This window comes from Carya illinoinensis, chromosome 7 (genome assembly GCF_018687715.1).
Source record: "Carya illinoinensis cultivar Pawnee chromosome 7, C.illinoinensisPawnee_v1, whole genome shotgun sequence".
Taxonomy (NCBI): domain Eukaryota; kingdom Viridiplantae; phylum Streptophyta; class Magnoliopsida; order Fagales; family Juglandaceae; genus Carya; species Carya illinoinensis.
The window spans coordinates 41,291,235-41,309,318 of record NC_056758.1 but is presented as its reverse complement, the minus strand read 5'-3'; the positions used below and the strand labels follow the sequence as shown (position 1 = coordinate 41,309,318).

The following is an 18,084-nucleotide window of genomic DNA, read 5'->3' as shown; positions in this document are numbered from 1 at the left end:
GTGACACCGCTCGATGCAAAGACTCCACTTGTATTATAGTAGTACAAAACTTATTTGTGTATTTTTTTATAGATTGTCATTGAATGGTCAATAATGTAATAGAACGTTCAGGAGTGTTTGGTTTTTTATACTCATTATAATATTCATAAATGTCTTTTTACATTTGTGTGGATTTTTTGTCAGTCCCTCGAATAGCATCAATGCTAATATTTAGCCAAACTAAAACAATGAAATTGTCCTCTTATGTGGTAAAAGACACGTCTCGTTGAGATCTTTTAGTGTGTGGCCTTTGTTCACCTTCGGCTTGTGATGGTTGAACCACAATGTTATCATGTATGCTATTGAACGAGATGCTATATTCCCCTTGTCCACCACTTTGCAAGAGGGTGGTTCAGAATGGATCCGCATCAAATGAAGTTTCTATCCTTAAATAATTTAAAGTTCATCAAACAACTTGAATACTAATTTTAAACAACACTGTCCAACATAAAAAATCATAGAAACACAAGCTGTTGTTGACAAAGCCATGTCATAGCTCCCTGCCACAGAACATGTGCCATCTCCCAAATGCCAAAACTGATGTAGAAACTTGTGTTGGTTTCCACTTGAATATTAAAGTCTGTGTGTTGGTTTCCATTTTTCATGAAGGCACCTTAATGTGGGTTATATTTTGATATTTATAACCATTTTATCTATGAAACTACTTTCCAGTTGATGCAAAATTTTATTAGGATGATGATTATAGTCATCACTTCCGATTTCACAGGCAAGGGAATTTCATGGTCATCACTTACGAATTTATAGTCATCACTGATAAGTCATGGATGATGGGTCAATGTAAAATCAAACTGTACATTTGTGCTCTAGATGTTTAGCAGAGTAAAGAGTGTTTGTGAAGTCATGGATTTTGTGAATTGAGTTTTATGCCAATGTGAACAGAGAATTTAGAGTTGGAAAGTAAATTTGATTTGAGCAAAAAACCAATTCCACCAATAAAATCCCTTTGATTTGAAACTTTGAAATCAACGTCACAATAAAACAAATAGTGACATACTTACCTTTGATTCGAAATTCACAGGAGGATGTGCTTGAAGGAAGATGCCCCTTAAATCAAAGGGCTTCGATTGGTACTGCTGCAATGAAACAGAAGGTGCTGCTACGAAGGTCTGTCTAAAACTCAGACAGAGGAAACAATGAGAGTGATTTTGCAAACACGAGGGGATATGAAAGCCAGTGATTTTACAAGGACTTCAACGACGGGAGAGAAAAGGCAAGACGTAAGAAGGCTTAGTAGAAAGGAAGAAAGGAATAAGGGCGAAACGGGGAAAATTAACGAGGGAGGAAAAATGAGTTCAGAGAGGGAAAAATCGAGGTGGAAAGTGTTCACAGGAAATATTTTTAATTCAATTTCGTCTATCTACAGTAAAATCAAATATAACCCACAACATTAATTTTCTGAGCATGAATACGCACGTTGATCCAACATAATTGATAAAAAAATCAAGATTTTAATAAAAATAATAATTTAAATTTTAAATACGAAAACAATTATATTAATTCATAAATAAACACGCAAATTCATATATTCATAACAAAACTCTTTTGAGAAAAACTCATAGCAGGTTGGGTGTCCTCTCATTTTTTACACCAGCCAATAATATTTTAACAAATATGAGATTTATGTAAATTATGATGTGTACTAGTGTATTGAATCCACTCTCTTCCTTTCTCTCACATCTCTACTGTGCACTCTCACCTATCCTCTCTCCGCTCCCTTTCTCTTTCTCCTCTCCCCTCTTTCCCATTCTCTCTCTCCCTAGCGCCATCTATTGAACTTCGAAATCCCACCGTCGAGTATAAGACGATAGGAGATTGCTCGTAAAATATTTCCATCAATCTTAAAGATTTCCATTACAGTCAGATGAGGTGGGTTTGATGAATGATCAAAGGCGAAACTGTTGTGCCTCTAGCCTATCCGAAAATCACATAAAACAATTTTAAAGTGGTTCAGCAAATTGCTTACGTCCACTAGAACCTCTTTTATAGAATTTGTACAAGATTTACAAAAAATCTACAAATTTTCATCTCTCCCTCACGTCCTTCTTTCTTTCTCTTCTCCCACTGCCCTTGATCTCTCACAGCAGTGAGGATAATTTTCATCTTCAGAATTCATGTCCTTTTATAGGAGAACCATGGGGTACAAGACACATGCAATCTTTCGGTGCAGCTTGATTAAGAGCTCTCTTGGTCAATATTTGCTTCAGAATTACGGTGGAGTGGGTGGCCTAATACTCCAAGAAAAGAAACGGTGCCGATGTTTGGGGGTTGGTGAATAAATTTGCATGGGTTTGGTTTCACACTGCAGGTGGCTTTCAACAATCACCCCCTCCACCCAAGTGTGCTATACCAAACTGCTTGCAAACTGATTCATTCTTCAAATGAACGCACATCATTCTTTGACATGAGAGACTTCTGCTATCGAATACGCTCCAATGCATTTGCAGGTACGTCTTCAAATGGATGTCCAGATGTCTCTCCAAATGCATCTTCAAATGCATTAGTATCGTCTACATCCACAGAGCTTGCAAGGGATTTTCTTCAGAAGAGATTTACAAGTGCTTTACTGCACAATCTTAACTCTCTAGGATTCTTCTTTTGCTCGAGTCCATGAGTTCGCACTCATGTACACCTTGAGCAAATTGAGCTTCGCTCGAGCCACAACCGAGCGAACAATCTACCTAGTGCCTTTACAGCTTTCAAACCAGACTCCATAATCCTACAATCATACCAATCTCCAACTTGGAGACTGATTCTTAACATGCTAGCCCCTATCTCCAGCATGATCCCTTATCATCTATACAATTTTACAGCTCATGTCTTCAAGTCAGAAGACTAACTAAAGTAATGCATAACTTTAGTTCATCACGTACAGTGCCCTTAATCAACACATACATACATGGCAACACATCTCCTACTGCACTAGGAATTAATGGTCTCGCACGGACCTTGACACATATCAGAGAACCTGTTTCTGAGGTCTCCATCTCTGACTCGACTAACTCATCATCCTGCTGCTGTTTTCAGTCACATGTGCCCATCTTGTGTGCAGTCTCCGACTTGCATAATCTTCCTTCTTGCAAGATTTTTCTTCATACCGTAGTTTATTACCTTCATTCAGCATGATATAGTTTAAGGTAGTAACCACCATGGAAGTCTGATCGTCTTGACAGCCATGTGATCATCAATTTTAGGTGTAGATATCCATGAAACATCTGACGTTTTGTTTCCATCTCTCACAGCTTTGCTTCATGTCGTGGTCTAGGGAGATTTCTTCAGATTTAAATGAGGAAAAATAAAACTGACTTCTTTTTACTTGCTCATCTAATTCACACAACCATTACCACGAGTCAAGACCAATAAATCATTCATGACCTTCCATATCTTTTTGAATGACTACTGTCTTCAAGCTGTCTTTAACAGCATTGTGCACTGCAAGAAATGCAACGCCATGTATTTCTTCAGTCACCATATTCACAGCATCATTCATAATTTTCTCCTGATTTTAGCAGTCTCTTGTGGCCTATCTTGCCACAATTTATAGCGAGTCATCTGTTGTCCAGATCTTGACTTGCCTCTGTCCTTACTATCAACATTCAGAACCAACAACTCGAGATCTTGCCAGAATCTCTTCTGCGCACCTCCTCATCTAGGATAAGATCTCTTACATTGAAAAACTTCAACTTCGACTTCTTTGCAGAATTACTCATAGCCATTCTCATGACCTCCCAACCTTTTGACCATAACGTCAAATGCTATTGGGCAACAATAGTACCTTCTGCTTTTTCTGAAGTTGAACAATTTCTTCATCAACACTTTGTTATTTGCAACTGACTTTTCAAAAAAGCCACAATGAGATCCGTTGCAGTTCTCCTCTTAATAACACTATGCTCCATGAGTTGTCTTACTGCCAAAATCTGCTGATATAACAAGTTAATCAACATCGTTCAATGATCAGAAGTTTGCTCCTCAAACTTCACGATCCCAACTGGCTTAAATCAAACCCCAAAACCAATGAGTCTATCATGACTCCAATCGGCTGTGATCAAGCCCAAAACAAATTGAGTCCATCATGACTCCAACTAGCTATGATCAAGCCCACAATTGATCTGCAACTATGAATGGTTCAGATCGAAAGTACCGATGGTGAATCTCAACATTCCCACCGTACCGATGAGTCCGGAATGATCCAAATAGTTTGTTAGCACTATTTGATCATTGCAATGGAACTCCAACTGGCGTGGATCTAGCTAAAAATGATCTGCAACACGTGGACAGTTCAGATCGAATGTACCGATGGCAAATCTCAACATTCCCACCGTACGGATGAGTCCGGAATGATCTAAATAGTTTGTCAGCACTATTTGATCATCGCAATTAGACTCCAACTGGCATAGATCTAGCCCACAATGATCTGCAACACATCGACAATTCAGATCGACAGTATCGATGGCGAATCTCAACATTCCTACCGTACCGATGAGTCCGGAATGATCCAAATAGTTTGTCAGAACTATTTGATCATCGCGATGGAACTCCAACTAGCATGATCTAGCTCAAAATGATCTGCAATACGTGGATGGTTCAGATCCAATGTACTGATGAAGAATCTCAAAATTTTGACTTTACGGTTGAGTCCGGAATGACCCAAATAGTTGGAAAATACTATTTGATCGTTGAAATCGGATTCCGAATGGCTTAGAACTAGCCCAAAACAGATCTGAAAAACGGACGGTTCTGATTTGTCTGGCGCATGGGATACACGCGCTGCACAGTGCGAGTGGGTGGCGCGTAGGCGCGTGTATTACATGCGCTACAGCACTGTGTGCGCGTGGGAGAGAGTGAGGCGCGTGACACACGCGTCCAACCTCTGTAGGGCGCGTGTCCGTCACGCGTCTTCAACCTCTGGAGCGCGTGAGGGCGCGTGGGTTACAACAGATGCACGCGCCGATCTTCTAGGGGCGCGTGTAAGCTCGTCCGACCTCCGTTTTCAATTCCGTTTGCGGCAACGGATTCGTCTCAACGCGAGGAACATCGTGGAGTTGTCAAAAATTGATTTTGAATAACTTGAATTTTCAGACAACTCGAACCAGAGCTCTGATACCAATCGTTGTGCCTCTAGCCTGTCCGAAAATCACACAAAATAATTTTAAAGTGGTTCAGCAAATTGCTTACGTTCACTGGAGCCTCTTTTATAGAATTTGTACAAGATTTACAAAAAATCTACAAATTCTCATCTCTTCCTCACGTCTCTCTTTCTTTCTCTTCTCCCACGACCCTTGATCTCTCACCGCAGTGAGGATAATTTTCATCTTCATAATTCATCTCCTTTTATAGGAGAACTATGGGGTACAAGACACATGCAATCTTTCGGTGCAGCTTGATCAAGAGCTCTCTTGGTCAATATTTGCTGCAGAATTACGGTAAAGTGGGTGGCCTAATACTCCAAGAAAAGAAACGGTGCCGCTGTTTGGGGGTTGGTGAATAAATTTGCATGGGTTTGGTTTTACATTGCAGGTGGCTTTCAACAGAAACCCATGGCTTCGTCGGTTTGTCCAAATCTGATCGAAGGGGGCCAGAGTACTCCGAGAGGCTGTACAGGGATTGGAAATTATTTTTTCGGAGAAAGAAGAAGCTTTTGTGCTTTTCTACTTTTTGGCTTGAGAGGGTCATTGTCGGTGGAGTGGTAGAGTATCAAGCCATTGGAGGAATCAACAATAGAGTATCAGGCAGTGAGTGAAGCAATATTTGATTCTAAAAAAATAAAAAGAAAAAAAATAGAGTATCAAGCCGTTGGATGGGCTGTATGCTGCACTTTCACGTAGAAGGAATACAAGGAGGGGACATTCTTGGTGTCGTAATCTCGATTGAAAGAATTTGAAAATATGATTTCAAGCCATTGTTTCAAGACAGCCTTAAACTGAGTAAACGATTTTTGAATATAAAACATAGCTCTTGGCAATGGCCACAAATCTCTCGACAACCTTGAAGATCTGATCTCTCGGCATCCATATATATTTTGGCAATGTCCTCCTTAAGTCAGAGGGGGGCAACAATCGGAGGATAGAGAGGGGGGTTTCGAAGGTGAAATTATTTGCTTGAGAGAGAGAGAGAGAGAGAGAGAGAGAGAGAGAGAGAGAGAGAGAGAGAGAGAGAGAGAGAGAGAGAGAGAGAGAGAGAGAGAAGGTGGGGAGCTGCGGGAGCAAGCGATGGGAGTGGGCGGAGAAGGGGAAGAGATGACAGAAAGAAAAAAATTTAATCACCTACATGCGAGTATAAAGTTTATTTTGTTGCAACTCTTATGTGGTACTTCTCATTTGTAGGTGTTAAGGGTTACACACCCGACTGGTTCGGAGCATCACCCAACTCTTTTTAGTCTTAAAGAATGCTACACATCATCTTATACTACACATTTTATATATTAAAATATTATTTTTTATTTTATTTTATTCTTATTAAAATAATTGAATTATTTTATTTATCATTCACATACTATATATTTATTATAGAAAAAAATAAGTGTGGTGTGTGAAGTGATGACAAGAAGAATTTTTTTTATACGTTGCGAAACTTCAGAAGTGTATGGCCGCTTTTTCCACGTGTCCGTATCTTAGACGTCCAGTTACCAAAACCTGCTCGACCTTTAACCATAGGGTTTGAAACTTCCTAGTCCGCCAATGTTTGAATGTAGCTCCGGACCTTCTCTCTCTCTCTCTCTCTCTCTCTCTCTCTCTCCCCTCTACTTCAAACTGCGTTTGCAGATTGACTCTCTCTCCTTTGCTTTTTTGCATACCTTCGTCTGGATCTGCAGATGTGCACTGGTTTGATCTCAGTATCGCTTTCCTTCTCTGCCTACGTTTCGCATTCTAAAGCTCAGTTCAGTGAGTGCCTGCCTCAGGCTTTCGGTTGCTTAAACTTTATTTTTCCTTATTCAGTGTCTTTTATCAGTTTCAACGAGCTTTGGATTGGATCAAACTTCAATTATTCAATTGACGCAAGCTTGAAACTCCTCCCAAGTTTCTTGCAATTTGTCCAAATTCTAGAATATACTTTGTCGTATTTGAGTCCGTCGATGTTAGGTTTTTTTGGGAACAGTTTCAGTGTTTTTTCGGACGAAATAACTTTGTGCTTTAATCTTTAAAGTTACATATCTTTTTTGTTTAGAGTTTCAAAACTTCCACCAGACTGGCAAAATTGTCCTACAGTTATCAAAATTATCTTGCGCAAGACATCATGATTTATTCTCGAGTTCATTTAATCTCATTGGCTTGAGGGATTGATAGAATAGATGCCAGATCGTGGGCATTGGATTGGAAATATCTTGGACCTCTTATACATTGTTTAACCAGCTCAGAAATAAGTGAATTCTTCATTAATCTTGTTTTATTTTCATTCTTAAATTCATTTTATGAGATTATGTATTTTACTTCATGTCCATAGGTGTTTACCAATATTTTGAATTATTGCCTTGCATGCTCCATTTTCTGTTTACCTTATCCTTGCTTTTCTATCAATATTGAAGATTATATTAAGTAATTTTAGAATTTTGGTTTTTTTTTTTTTTTTTTTTTTTTTTTTTTTTTTTTTTTTTTTTCTGTGCTTCCTTCCCTTAGTCTATGGGTTTTTTGTACGAAAAGGTAGCTTCTGCCTCTTTGTAGTTAGAATATAATGATTTGGAGAGCGTATTCTGGAGAGAGTTGTCGTCTTGTGGGAATTGGGGTATGCAACTTTACCTATTTGTCAAGAAACTATGGAAGGTGACAGGAAAATCCACACTCCACAAGATGGGATTGGCGATGGTGGTCAAAAAATGCGACATCTGCATGGGTAATCTAATAGCATCTTGAATTTGGCATTCTCTTTCCTTGTCATGTCAACATATCCAATTTTCTTCTATGCTAATATGAGAAATCTCTCTTGTCAACCTTTTGCATGCCCAGTGCCTCAAGCAATTTCCAAAGCTTACTTTATAACTTCCGATGAATCACTATTTTAACTGGTGCTGAAGATTTTTCTATATTTCATGTCATTGAGTTCATGCGCCATTGGACTTTTCTCGCTGACCCTTCAAGAAGTAAAATAAAAATCTTGAGAAACAGCTTATTTAAACTTTTTTCCTTAGTGGTAATTTCTCTTTTGGAAAACCTAGCTTCCTTGTAGAATAAATTGTTTGTCTCGGTAACGTGTTCTTTTACCCATATCATGGATAGTTAATGCTCAGATTTAGGCAAAGCTATTTTTCATTAGCATAACAGTTCTTATTCTTTTTTAGGAGGACAAGTGGTCCTACAAGGCGTTCTACCAAAGGCCAATGGACACCAGAAGAGGTGAAACCTATCTTTTTTCTTCAATTCCTTTCAGGTTTCTTATGGTGGAGGGGGTGAGAGTAATAACTAATTTTTTCGATATGTTATTGTTGCTGATAATATAACAAGTTCATTAGTCATTGTTTTGATTCACTTATTTGTTCGTCAGTTGGAATTTATTAAGGAGAAAAATTTCACTGATTTTTATTTAGATGCAAATGCAATTTCATGATTTGAATGAAATGAGTTTTCCGTGTGTTTTAGGATGAGATTTTGCAGAAGGCTGTTCAGCGTTTCAAAGGAAAGAACTGGAAAAAAATAGGTATTATTGCGGAACCAATGTGTTTATCTCCTTCATCAAATTATTAAACAAATGGTTCATTATACTTTAGAGTTTCTTTTGGTCTTGTGTTTTTATTTTATTCTGTGTATACATTCAAACATTTTTCTGTGCTTAGATCTTTGTTGTTTCCTATATATATTTTTGTGATAGGTAAAAGAGATTTTATTGATCCATGTAAATAGACAAAGCTTGAGTACACAGGGAGTATACAAGAAAGAGCCTAGTTACAAAACTAAGTGCTACTGATGGTAGCATAAAAGTCATTAAGACTCATTCCGTTTAGTACAATAGAAGATGGCAAACGTAGTAAAGTATGAAAGAAAAAAGCCCTGAAACCCTCTGGAGAGCGTTCCCTGTTCTCAAAACATCATCCATTTCTTTCGGTCCATGTGCACCACATTAAACATAGGGGTATTATCTTCCATACAGTTGCAATCTGGCGATTGCCCTTTATCCCTTGCCAACAAGACAATAGATCGATCACTCTCCTAGGCATAGCCCATGCGATACCAAGCCTCGAGAGAATTTCATCCCACAATACCTTAACTACTTTGCAGTGAAGAAGAAGGTGGTCCACAGATTTACTATTGTGTTTGCATATGTAACATCAATCCATTATGTATAGTCCACGTCTTCTTAATTTGTCTATGGTCAATATTTTACCATGAGAAGTCAGCTAGCCATAGAAAGCAACCTTGAGAGGGGCATTTCTCCTCCGAATGTTCTTCCAAGGAAAAGCATTAGGGGAGTGAGTCGACAAGGCCTTTTAGTATGAACGAATCTGAAAATTTCTTGTTATCAGTGCTTGTCCAGCATAATCTATCCTCCATTCCTGCCCTTTGTTTTAGTGCATATGACACTCTATAGAATTCAGTGATGTCTCCCACCTCCCAATCCTAAGTAGCTCTAGTGAACCTCACAGACCAATGAATGACATCCGTAGTATTGCACATATTATCAGCCACAGAGTTTGGTGGTTCTCATATCAGTTCACCGGCACTCCTAGTTTTGTTTTAGCAAGGAAACTAAAAGTTTTGAAGAATGATCTAAAAAAATGAAACTTGGAAGTCTTTGGAAACATCAACAACCAGCGGAACAAGCTATTTATGGAGTTACAACAACTTGATGAGAAAGAGGAGGAAAGGGTATTGTCGGATGATGATAGGGCAAGAAAAATGACTGTTGGCGCTGAGCTGGAGAAAATTACTCTTATGGAGGAGATCTCATGGCGGTAAAAATCACGGGCCCTTTGGTTGAAGGAAGGGGATAGGAGTACAAAGTTTTTTCCTAGAGTTGTCAACTCTCATCGAAGAAACAACTCCATAAAGGTTCTTCACGAGGAGGGAAGTGTCTTATTGGGTAGAGATGCTATTAAGTGTCTTATGATAAGCTTTTGACAAAGCAGTACCTTTGGAGACCCAAGGTAGACGGGTATGGTCTTTGACTCCATTGACCACACAAGTGCGGCTTGGTTGGAGAGGCCCTTTGACGAAGATGAGGTGCTTGGTGTGCTAAAAGGCATAAACAAAGATAAAGCCCCAGGGCCAGATGGTTTCCAATGGCCCTTTTTCATGCCTGTTGGGACATTGTTAAAGAGGATCTAATGAAGGGTTTTTTTTTTTTAATCGAATTTCATGCTTTTATGAAATTCGAGAAGAGTCTTAATGTCTCATTCATCGTTCTTATTCCAAAAAGGGCGAAGTCAGTGGAAGGCATTTGATCATGTGAATTGGGATTTCTTGTTGTATATCCTTGGTCAGTACAGCTTTGGGGAAAGATGGTGCCAATGGATAAAGCACTGTATCACAACAGTCAGATTCTCAGTCTAGGTCAATGACACTCCTGAAGGCTTCTTCAACATTTCTCGAGGATTGAGGCAAGGGGATCCTCTCTCCCCACTCCTATTTATTCTAGTCATGGATGTGCTAAGCAGAATACTGGAAGGGAGATGGATGGGGGTTTCATCTTAGGTTTCCCGGTGGGCGGTTCTTCGCAAGAAAGCTTGACAGTCTCCCATCTGGTAGAAGTGCTCTCTGTAGAAAATGGTTATGATGTTATCATCTTGAAGGAGATGCTCTCTGGAGGTTAAACACTAAGTTATTGGTTTCCGTCTAACATAGATGGCCTATAGTTTTTAAAGGCCTGTACAAGAAAGATTTTAAAGGCTTAATTTGATTTTTCACTAGAAAGTTTGACTTCTATAGGAAAGTAATAGAGGAAACAATAACTTGCAAATTTAGACGGTGGACAACCTGATCATCGAACAAGGAGGGATCATTAAAAAACCGACAATTTATTTGTTGGCTAGGTTTTTTGTTACATTAATTTTTTGGTTCCTTTTAAAATTTCATAACATGAAACAATCACTTATAGGTGACCTGTACAGGAAAGTTTAGTCCTGCTCAAGTTTTTGTCTGAAAGATTGTCCAAGATAACATTATCCATCTTTCTCCCTTTCACATTTTGTGATACACTTTTCCGTTCTAAATGAGCTCCTGTTGATCCCTTCTTGGGTCTGTTTTGCAAATATTATGGACATTAATCTTTGTTCCTCTTTTCTTGCGGACAAGTTTAAGATAGGTGCTTTCAATGGACATTGTGAACCCATTTAAAATAAAAAACCATTTTCCAACCATTATTGTTTCAGCTACATTTGGGCATATGCTTCATAGGCTTACCACTGTCTCTCTACTGACTAAATATGGAATGAACCACTTTTGGGTGCAGTTTCAGGTACTTGTTACATCTGACCATTTTTCTTATCCAGTTTACTTTGATTTCTTAGTTGGTACTATGCGTATATATCCCCTATACATGAGCTATGCCTATCATAGTCATCAATAAAATTCTCGTTTACCGATAAAAAAACTTTCATTTCTCAGTTGGTGCTACCGTTGTGCTCAAACAATCTTTAGCCTTTGCCTTCTCCTTCTATTGCTTACATTTTGAACTGAATATCTTTTGCTAAGCATTTGTTACCTATGAGCATAACATTGAACCGCTTTATTTATATTTCTTAGTTTGTGGTGACTTTTCTTGATATTTCGAACTTTCACTCATTTGTTAATAGTAAAATTTGTCCATGCAGCGGAGTGTTTCAAGGACCGTACCGATGTCCAATGCCTACATAGGTGGCAGAAAGTCTTGAATCCAGAGCTTGTCAAAGGTCCATGGTCTAAAGAGGTGACCTATACTGCTGTTTTATATCAATTTCCTTTTCTCAATTTTGCCTAAGTTACATTGCTTGTCATTTTATGATTCAACATGACAGTTGCTGATTATTTTTGTGATGTAAATAGGAGGATGAAGTAATTATTGAATTGGTGAACAAGCATGGTCCAAAAAAATGGTCCACCATTGCACAGCATTTACCTGGACGTATTGGTAAGCAATGTCGTGAAAGGTATGAATAAATGGCTTTCTCTAGCATTTACCTTGGTGCTGTGTTTTTTTTTTTTTTGTGTGTTCTTGATAAGGAGTTCAATTATATACATATCTTGCTGTCTTGTATGCGTCTTGTGAGTTGGAAACTGTATGCTGCATTTGTACTCATGTAGATTGATACCAAATTTAGGTGGCATAATCATCTTAATCCTGCTATAAACAAAGAAGCATGGACCCAGGAAGAGGAACTGGCTTTGATTCATGCACATCAGATTTATGGGAACAAATGGGCAGAGCTAGCAAAGTTATTGCCAGGAAGGTATGTGCACTAGTTATTTGTACAAGAGGGTACTATTTTCCATTGTTCTACTTAGTTTTTGTTTCTCTACATTCGTTTGTTCCTGGTATTCAATATTTCTTGCATTATATGTTCTATTATGAGACATGTTACGACAATATTCGAAACTTGCAAAATCATATCTTGTGATATATCTGCACTTGTGTGGTCAACAGGACAGACAATGCCATAAAAAATCATTGGAACAGTTCGGTAAAAAAGAAATTGGATTCTTATCTGGCATCAGGTTTACTTGCTCAGATCCCAGCCCTTCCTCTTGTTGTACATCAAAATCAACACATGCTTTCATCATCTTTAAGGATGCAGGGTAGTGGAGATGATAGTGGTCCCAAAGGAATAGAAGCAGAGGAAATATCGGAATGCAGTCAAGACTCAACTGTTGCAGGTAGCTTTAAGTCTTCAAGTGAAATGGCTAATTCAGTTTTACATGCTAGACAGGAATTCATGTTAACTCAAGAATCTGGTTCAGCAAAGGAACGAAGCTTGAGCCCACCATCTTGTTCCGAACAATATTACACATCTCTGGAAGATGTTTCAATTCCCGGGTTTACTTTTGAGGCGGATTGCTCTGACAAATTTCTTCACCAAAACTTCTCGCATGATGCTGAAACTTCTGCTGGCAGGGATCACCAGTTTAGTCTGCATGCATTACCAGATATATCATCATTGGAAGTGGGACAGGAGTCATCACAGTTGCAAACACATTATATGGGCACTAATGAAAGCCATGAAACGATGAATATTGCTGGTCGAACTTCCGAGGAGTTGAGAGCTTCTACTTCAATGGGGGATATAGCCATAGATTCTTATAAACAAGAGCCGGTGCTGATACCCGATGATGAATGTTGTAGGGTTCTATTTTCAGAGGCATTAAATGATGGTTTTTTTTCTGGAAGTCTCACAAAAGGCTCCAATATAGTTCCCTCAGGTGGATGCACTGATTCATTTTGTTGCCAATCATTAAGCGGCATTATACCTGAAGCTGGTGGAAGTTCAGCTGTACAATTTTATTGTTCTTCAGGGTCTCTAATGGTAGCTCCATGCTCTCAGCCTTCTGGGTCCCTATGTTCGCTTCAATCTGTTGATTGTGGTGCAGTTCTCTACAGTGATGAACCAAATCGGTTATTTGAAACTCAAGAAAATGGGTTTGTCACTAGTGCCCATGATGGCTTTATCTATACCAATGACTCTGCCGATCCTCCTTGCAATAATGACATAGATGACACAGGAATGCAAGAGCAACCAGATATTTTAAAGGAACCTTCAAAATTAGTCCCTGTAAATAGTTTTGGTTCTGGATCAGATATCACGGACACGTGCCATTCCATGTGTGGAAGACCACATGTACATACAGAACATCAAGATACTGGAGCACTATGTTACGAACCCCCTTGTTTTCCAAGCTTGGATATTCCATTTTTAAGTTGTGATCTGATACAATCTGGCAGCGACACGCAACAAGAATATAGTCCACTTGGTATTCGCCGGCTTATGATGTCTTCTATGAACTGCGTTACCCCATTTAGGTTGTGGGATTCACCATCTCGTGATAATAGCCCCGATGCCTTGCTGAAAAGTGCTGCTAAGACCTTCACTGGTACACCGTCCATATTGAAGAAACGACACCGCGAGTTATTGTCACCATTATCTGATAGAAGAAGTGACAAAAAGCTTGAGATTGACATGACATCCAGATTGACCAAAGATTTTTCTCGCTTGGATGTTATGTTTGATGAAAGTGGGACACAGAAAGCACCTTTACTCTCTCCATCACCAAATCGTAAAAGGAGTTCAGGAGCCTCCCCCGAGGATAAAGAAAATTTCAATCATGCCTTTAACAGGGTCAAGGGAAAGGGAAGAGATGGCATTGAATCTTTTGCTGATAGTAATCCGCAAGAAAATATAAAGCGGGTGACTGTTGATGTTGATGTTAAGAACATGGCTGATATTGAATCTGCTGCCCATGTTGTAAGTTGTTGACTAGCTTTCATTTCATTTAAAGCAGCATTAGTTTTCTATAAATGAAGAAATCAGCAACGAGTATTTTTAACTTTGGCACGACAAATTAAGATTTGGTTGACTCTTGTCAATTAGCTACTATTTAACTCTGAATGTGTAATTGGACTACGTTACCGGTGTTGCTCTGCTCCTTACATCGTCGCGAGTTCTTCCTGTTGCTCAGACTGTTGGGATGCAAAAAGAGTGACAATTTATGTTGTTGTTGTCCTTGTACTTTTTGGTCAATTGGTTGATTCTGATTCCCTTGGGAACCTCAATTGTGCTTATGTCGTGCTTATGTAAGTGTAAAGACCTGATTCTTATTCCTTGTCTCTAGTTTCTAATTTTCACCTTTATCAGGTCCAGCAGCCTTCTGGTATCCTCGTTGAACATAACATGAATGATCTGCTTTTACATTCTCCAGATCAAGTTGGTTCTAAAGCAGACAGGTTGTTAGGTTCAAGTGCTAGAACTCCAAAAAATCAACAACCTAGAAGTTTGGCAGCTGCATCAAAACAAGGCATTTCTAGTACTTTATCTTCTGGAAATCCCCGGGCAGCTGTTAAGTCCCCTGCTGTTTTTGGGAAGAAGCACGGAAGTCATTCGGTTGTAGTTACATGCGTACTGTCTGCTTCTTCATCAGCTCCCCTGGAGACTACTGGTCGTAATGTTCGGAATGATGCTGGTGTTGAAACCTTTAGCATGTAAGATTCAGCTAGTTTTCCTTTTGTTATCAATTTTTTTTTTTTTTGTAATTATTTCTCAGGTGTCTTCTGTGGGCAAGTAGTGGTGATAATGACAGGAATGATGTTGGTAATGGAAGCTTTAGCATGTTTATAGGATGATTTTCCTCGAGTTTCATTGAGAGTTCAAGCTGCTACTGCCTCAATAGTTTTATTTACCTGCTTGCAACTACAAAAGTTACTGTGGGATTATAATATTACCAACAACATGATCTTGCTTTGTCTGATTTCTGGCGTCACTGAGCTTAGAGTTTTAGTGTTCCCTGCTGATTTCTTGCTGATCATGGAAGATTGGCTATGGTTATTGCTGACTGGTGTCTTTGGATGGTGTTTGTTTCAGATTCAGTGGAACTCCATTTAAAAGAAGTATTGATTCCCCTTCAGCATGGAAATCCCCTTGGTTCATCAATTCTTTTCTGCCGGGCCCAAGGGTTGATACTGAAATTGCAATCGAGGTATCACAAGTTCTGGTTGATAAGTATTTTCTGCAACTTTGTGTTAGATATGATTATGGTTCTTTTGCTAATACTTGTAATTTCTTTCAGGATATAGGGTATTTTATGAGCCCAGGGGATAGAAGCTATGATGCCATTGGGTTGATGAAACATATAAGTGAGCACAGTGCGACTGCATATGCCAATGCTCAGGAGGTTTTGGGAAATGAAACTCCAAAAACATTACAAAAGGGAACATCCAACAACCATGGGAATATGGAGCAAGAGAAAACTCCCCAGAGTCGTTTAGGGAACCGTTTCCACTTGGCACCAACCGTATTGGTATGACCATTTTTGCATAAATTTATACTTCCCGACTCTAACGGAGCCAGCCATGGTCCATTATATTACAACCCCCCCCCCCCCCCCCCCCCCCCCCCCCCCCCCCCCCCCCCCCCCAAAATAACAAAAAAAGAGGATGAGTGATTCATAGACATGATGGAAATGGTCACTAGTCTTTGTTTTTCTCAAGCTCTTGAAGCTCTTGGATTCTACTATTAATAGATTCCCTCATGAATATAATGGAGTCTTCTGAATACTGTTATGGAATCTTTGCAGACGGAGTGTCGCACCCTTGACTTCAGTGAATGTGGAACACCTGGGAAGGGAACAGAAAATAGCAAATCCTCCAATGCTGTAGTAAGCTTCTCAAGCCCCCCTTCTTATCTGTTAAAGGGATGCAGATAGCGGTTTCTTTGTAGGGTTGGAGTCAAGATATTTTTATCCATACATAATCTCTTTTTTTTCTCTCCTTTTTCCCCCTTTTATAATTCTTCCTCTTTTGCTGCACTACTCTTAAAAATTATGTTCCCTCATTTCTCATTGCCTCTTAAAAAAAGAGGATGCATTTACACGTTGCATTACCTTTTCTATACTTCGTCTCCCCACCCCCATCCCCACCAAACAGAATAAATAAATAAAAACGAGGAGCTTTCTGCTTTCTCCTGAAAGGTGGATAATACCGACTTTCTTCTAGGATTAAGTTAGCTTAGAAGTATTGTAAAGGAAATATTTGAATGGAAAAAGTTAGCTCAGAAGTCTAGCCAAAATAAATAAAAAAAGGTTGGCTTAGAAGTCGTCCTAGTTATTTGTAAAGGAAAGATTTGTTAAGGCTCACTTTGGGTCCAAGCGTTATGCATGTTTTAGACATTAAGGAATCAATCTCTTTTTAGGAACTTCTGTTTTCGTATACTTCTATCAGATCAAAGCTTTTTGTATACCAAATTCCCCAATAATAGTGCATTCGGCGTACATGGAAAGCATAGAGGGCCAACATTTTTTAATCAAAATTTATGTTAAAGGTGAATTACAAGCCATCATAGACAAATCAGATTAACAACTCTACTTGTCTTGGGCCAATCTCGTGGATAGGCCGAATGAAGATCTCAGAGTTGCGACAGCCCCTGGCGGAAAGCCCGATGGATGATCCAAAATTAAGCAAGGCAGTACCTCGTCGTGTTGATGCATTAAAAAGGGAAATGGGCACAATTTCCGGGAACAGGTTAAGTTATGCATATGGAATATTTACAGATTGAATTCAGCCGACACAACCAAACCACCACCCCCCCCCCCCGGGCCCAAACAACCAAAACCCAAAAACAAAAAAAAAAAAAAAACACCCTTCCTTGGAACTGATTTTTTCTCACTTACCCCGGTCATCCCAGCACAGAAAGAGAACTCTTTCTGTTTTGGTAATGCATTTGATGTCAGACAAGTTCGACCAATATAAACTTGAATTTTGTAATTTCCAATCTTTTGTATAAACATATCATTCATTGTGGAATATAACACGGTAATAAAAAATTTTGAAACACGGTTTTATTTTTTTACTAACTATTGTTGATTTTCATGTCCTATGTTTGAGGTGTCTAATAGGCATGCTTAGAGAGAGATGAGATGAAGATTTTGTAAATAGTAGTAAGATAGTTTGTGGATAGTAGTGAAATAGTTTGAGTTAGAAATGTTTTTAATCTCATCTCCTTTCCTTTCTAAATGTCATTCAAACAAAAACACTTTCAAACTAATCATTACAACTTTCTTAAATTTTCAAATAAATTAAAAAAATAATAATTAAACCTTTTCAAATACTAAAATAAATATAATATGAAAAAATTATATTATAATAATATTATAATTTTATAATATTTTTATTTAACATTTTTCTCTACTTTTTCAAAAATTATTTAATTATTATTTACAGATTTCTCATCTCATTTCGTTCTCCAAACATCCTTGTAATACTTTATAAGGTTTTGAAAAAGAGAGAAAAAGTTGTTTAGAAATTTAAAAAAACTTGAATTGTTTTTTATTTTTTGTTTGAAAGTTTTAAAAAGTTGTAATGATTAGTTTGTATTTATGTTTGAATGATATTTATTAATGAGATTGATTGAGATAATAATTT

The 18,084-nt window shown here is 38.4% G+C and overlaps 1 protein-coding gene and 1 long non-coding RNA gene across 9 annotated transcripts; one reads left to right on the top strand and one right to left on the bottom strand.

The window, feature by feature from the left end:
- Positions 1 to 114: 114 nt before the first annotated feature.
- LOC122316525 lies at positions 115 to 1,374 on the bottom strand. The gene is made up of 2 exons (XR_006244264.1): positions 1,059 to 1,374; positions 115 to 420 (listed from the first exon to the last, which is right to left on the bottom strand). It is a non-coding gene; the product is annotated as an uncharacterized LOC122316525 (long non-coding RNA).
- A 5,359-nt stretch (positions 1,375 to 6,733) lies between these two features.
- On the top strand, positions 6,734 to 17,516 carry LOC122315866 (transcription factor MYB3R-1-like). 8 transcript variants are annotated; one of them, XM_043132126.1, is made up of 13 exons: positions 6,734 to 6,938; positions 7,815 to 7,884; positions 8,330 to 8,384; positions 8,628 to 8,685; positions 11,795 to 11,889; positions 12,006 to 12,109; positions 12,281 to 12,409; positions 12,604 to 14,416; positions 14,807 to 15,150; positions 15,530 to 15,644; positions 15,735 to 15,965; positions 16,242 to 16,322; positions 16,985 to 17,516. In XM_043132126.1, exons 1-13 carry the CDS (start codon positions 6,869 to 6,871, stop codon positions 17,003 to 17,005), a joined length of 3,186 nt encoding a protein of 1,061 aa, XP_042988060.1. In that variant the 5' UTR covers positions 6,734 to 6,868; the 3' UTR covers positions 17,006 to 17,516. The 8 variants fall into 8 exon arrangements, with proteins under 8 accessions (XP_042988060.1, XP_042988061.1, XP_042988067.1 ...); XM_043132127.1 differs by having other exon boundaries at positions 6,735 to 6,938; positions 17,055 to 17,516; XM_043132133.1 differs by lacking the exon at positions 16,985 to 17,516 and having other exon boundaries at positions 6,735 to 6,938; positions 12,604 to 12,833; positions 12,918 to 14,416; positions 16,242 to 16,557.
- Positions 17,517 to 18,084: the final 568 nt, after the last annotated feature.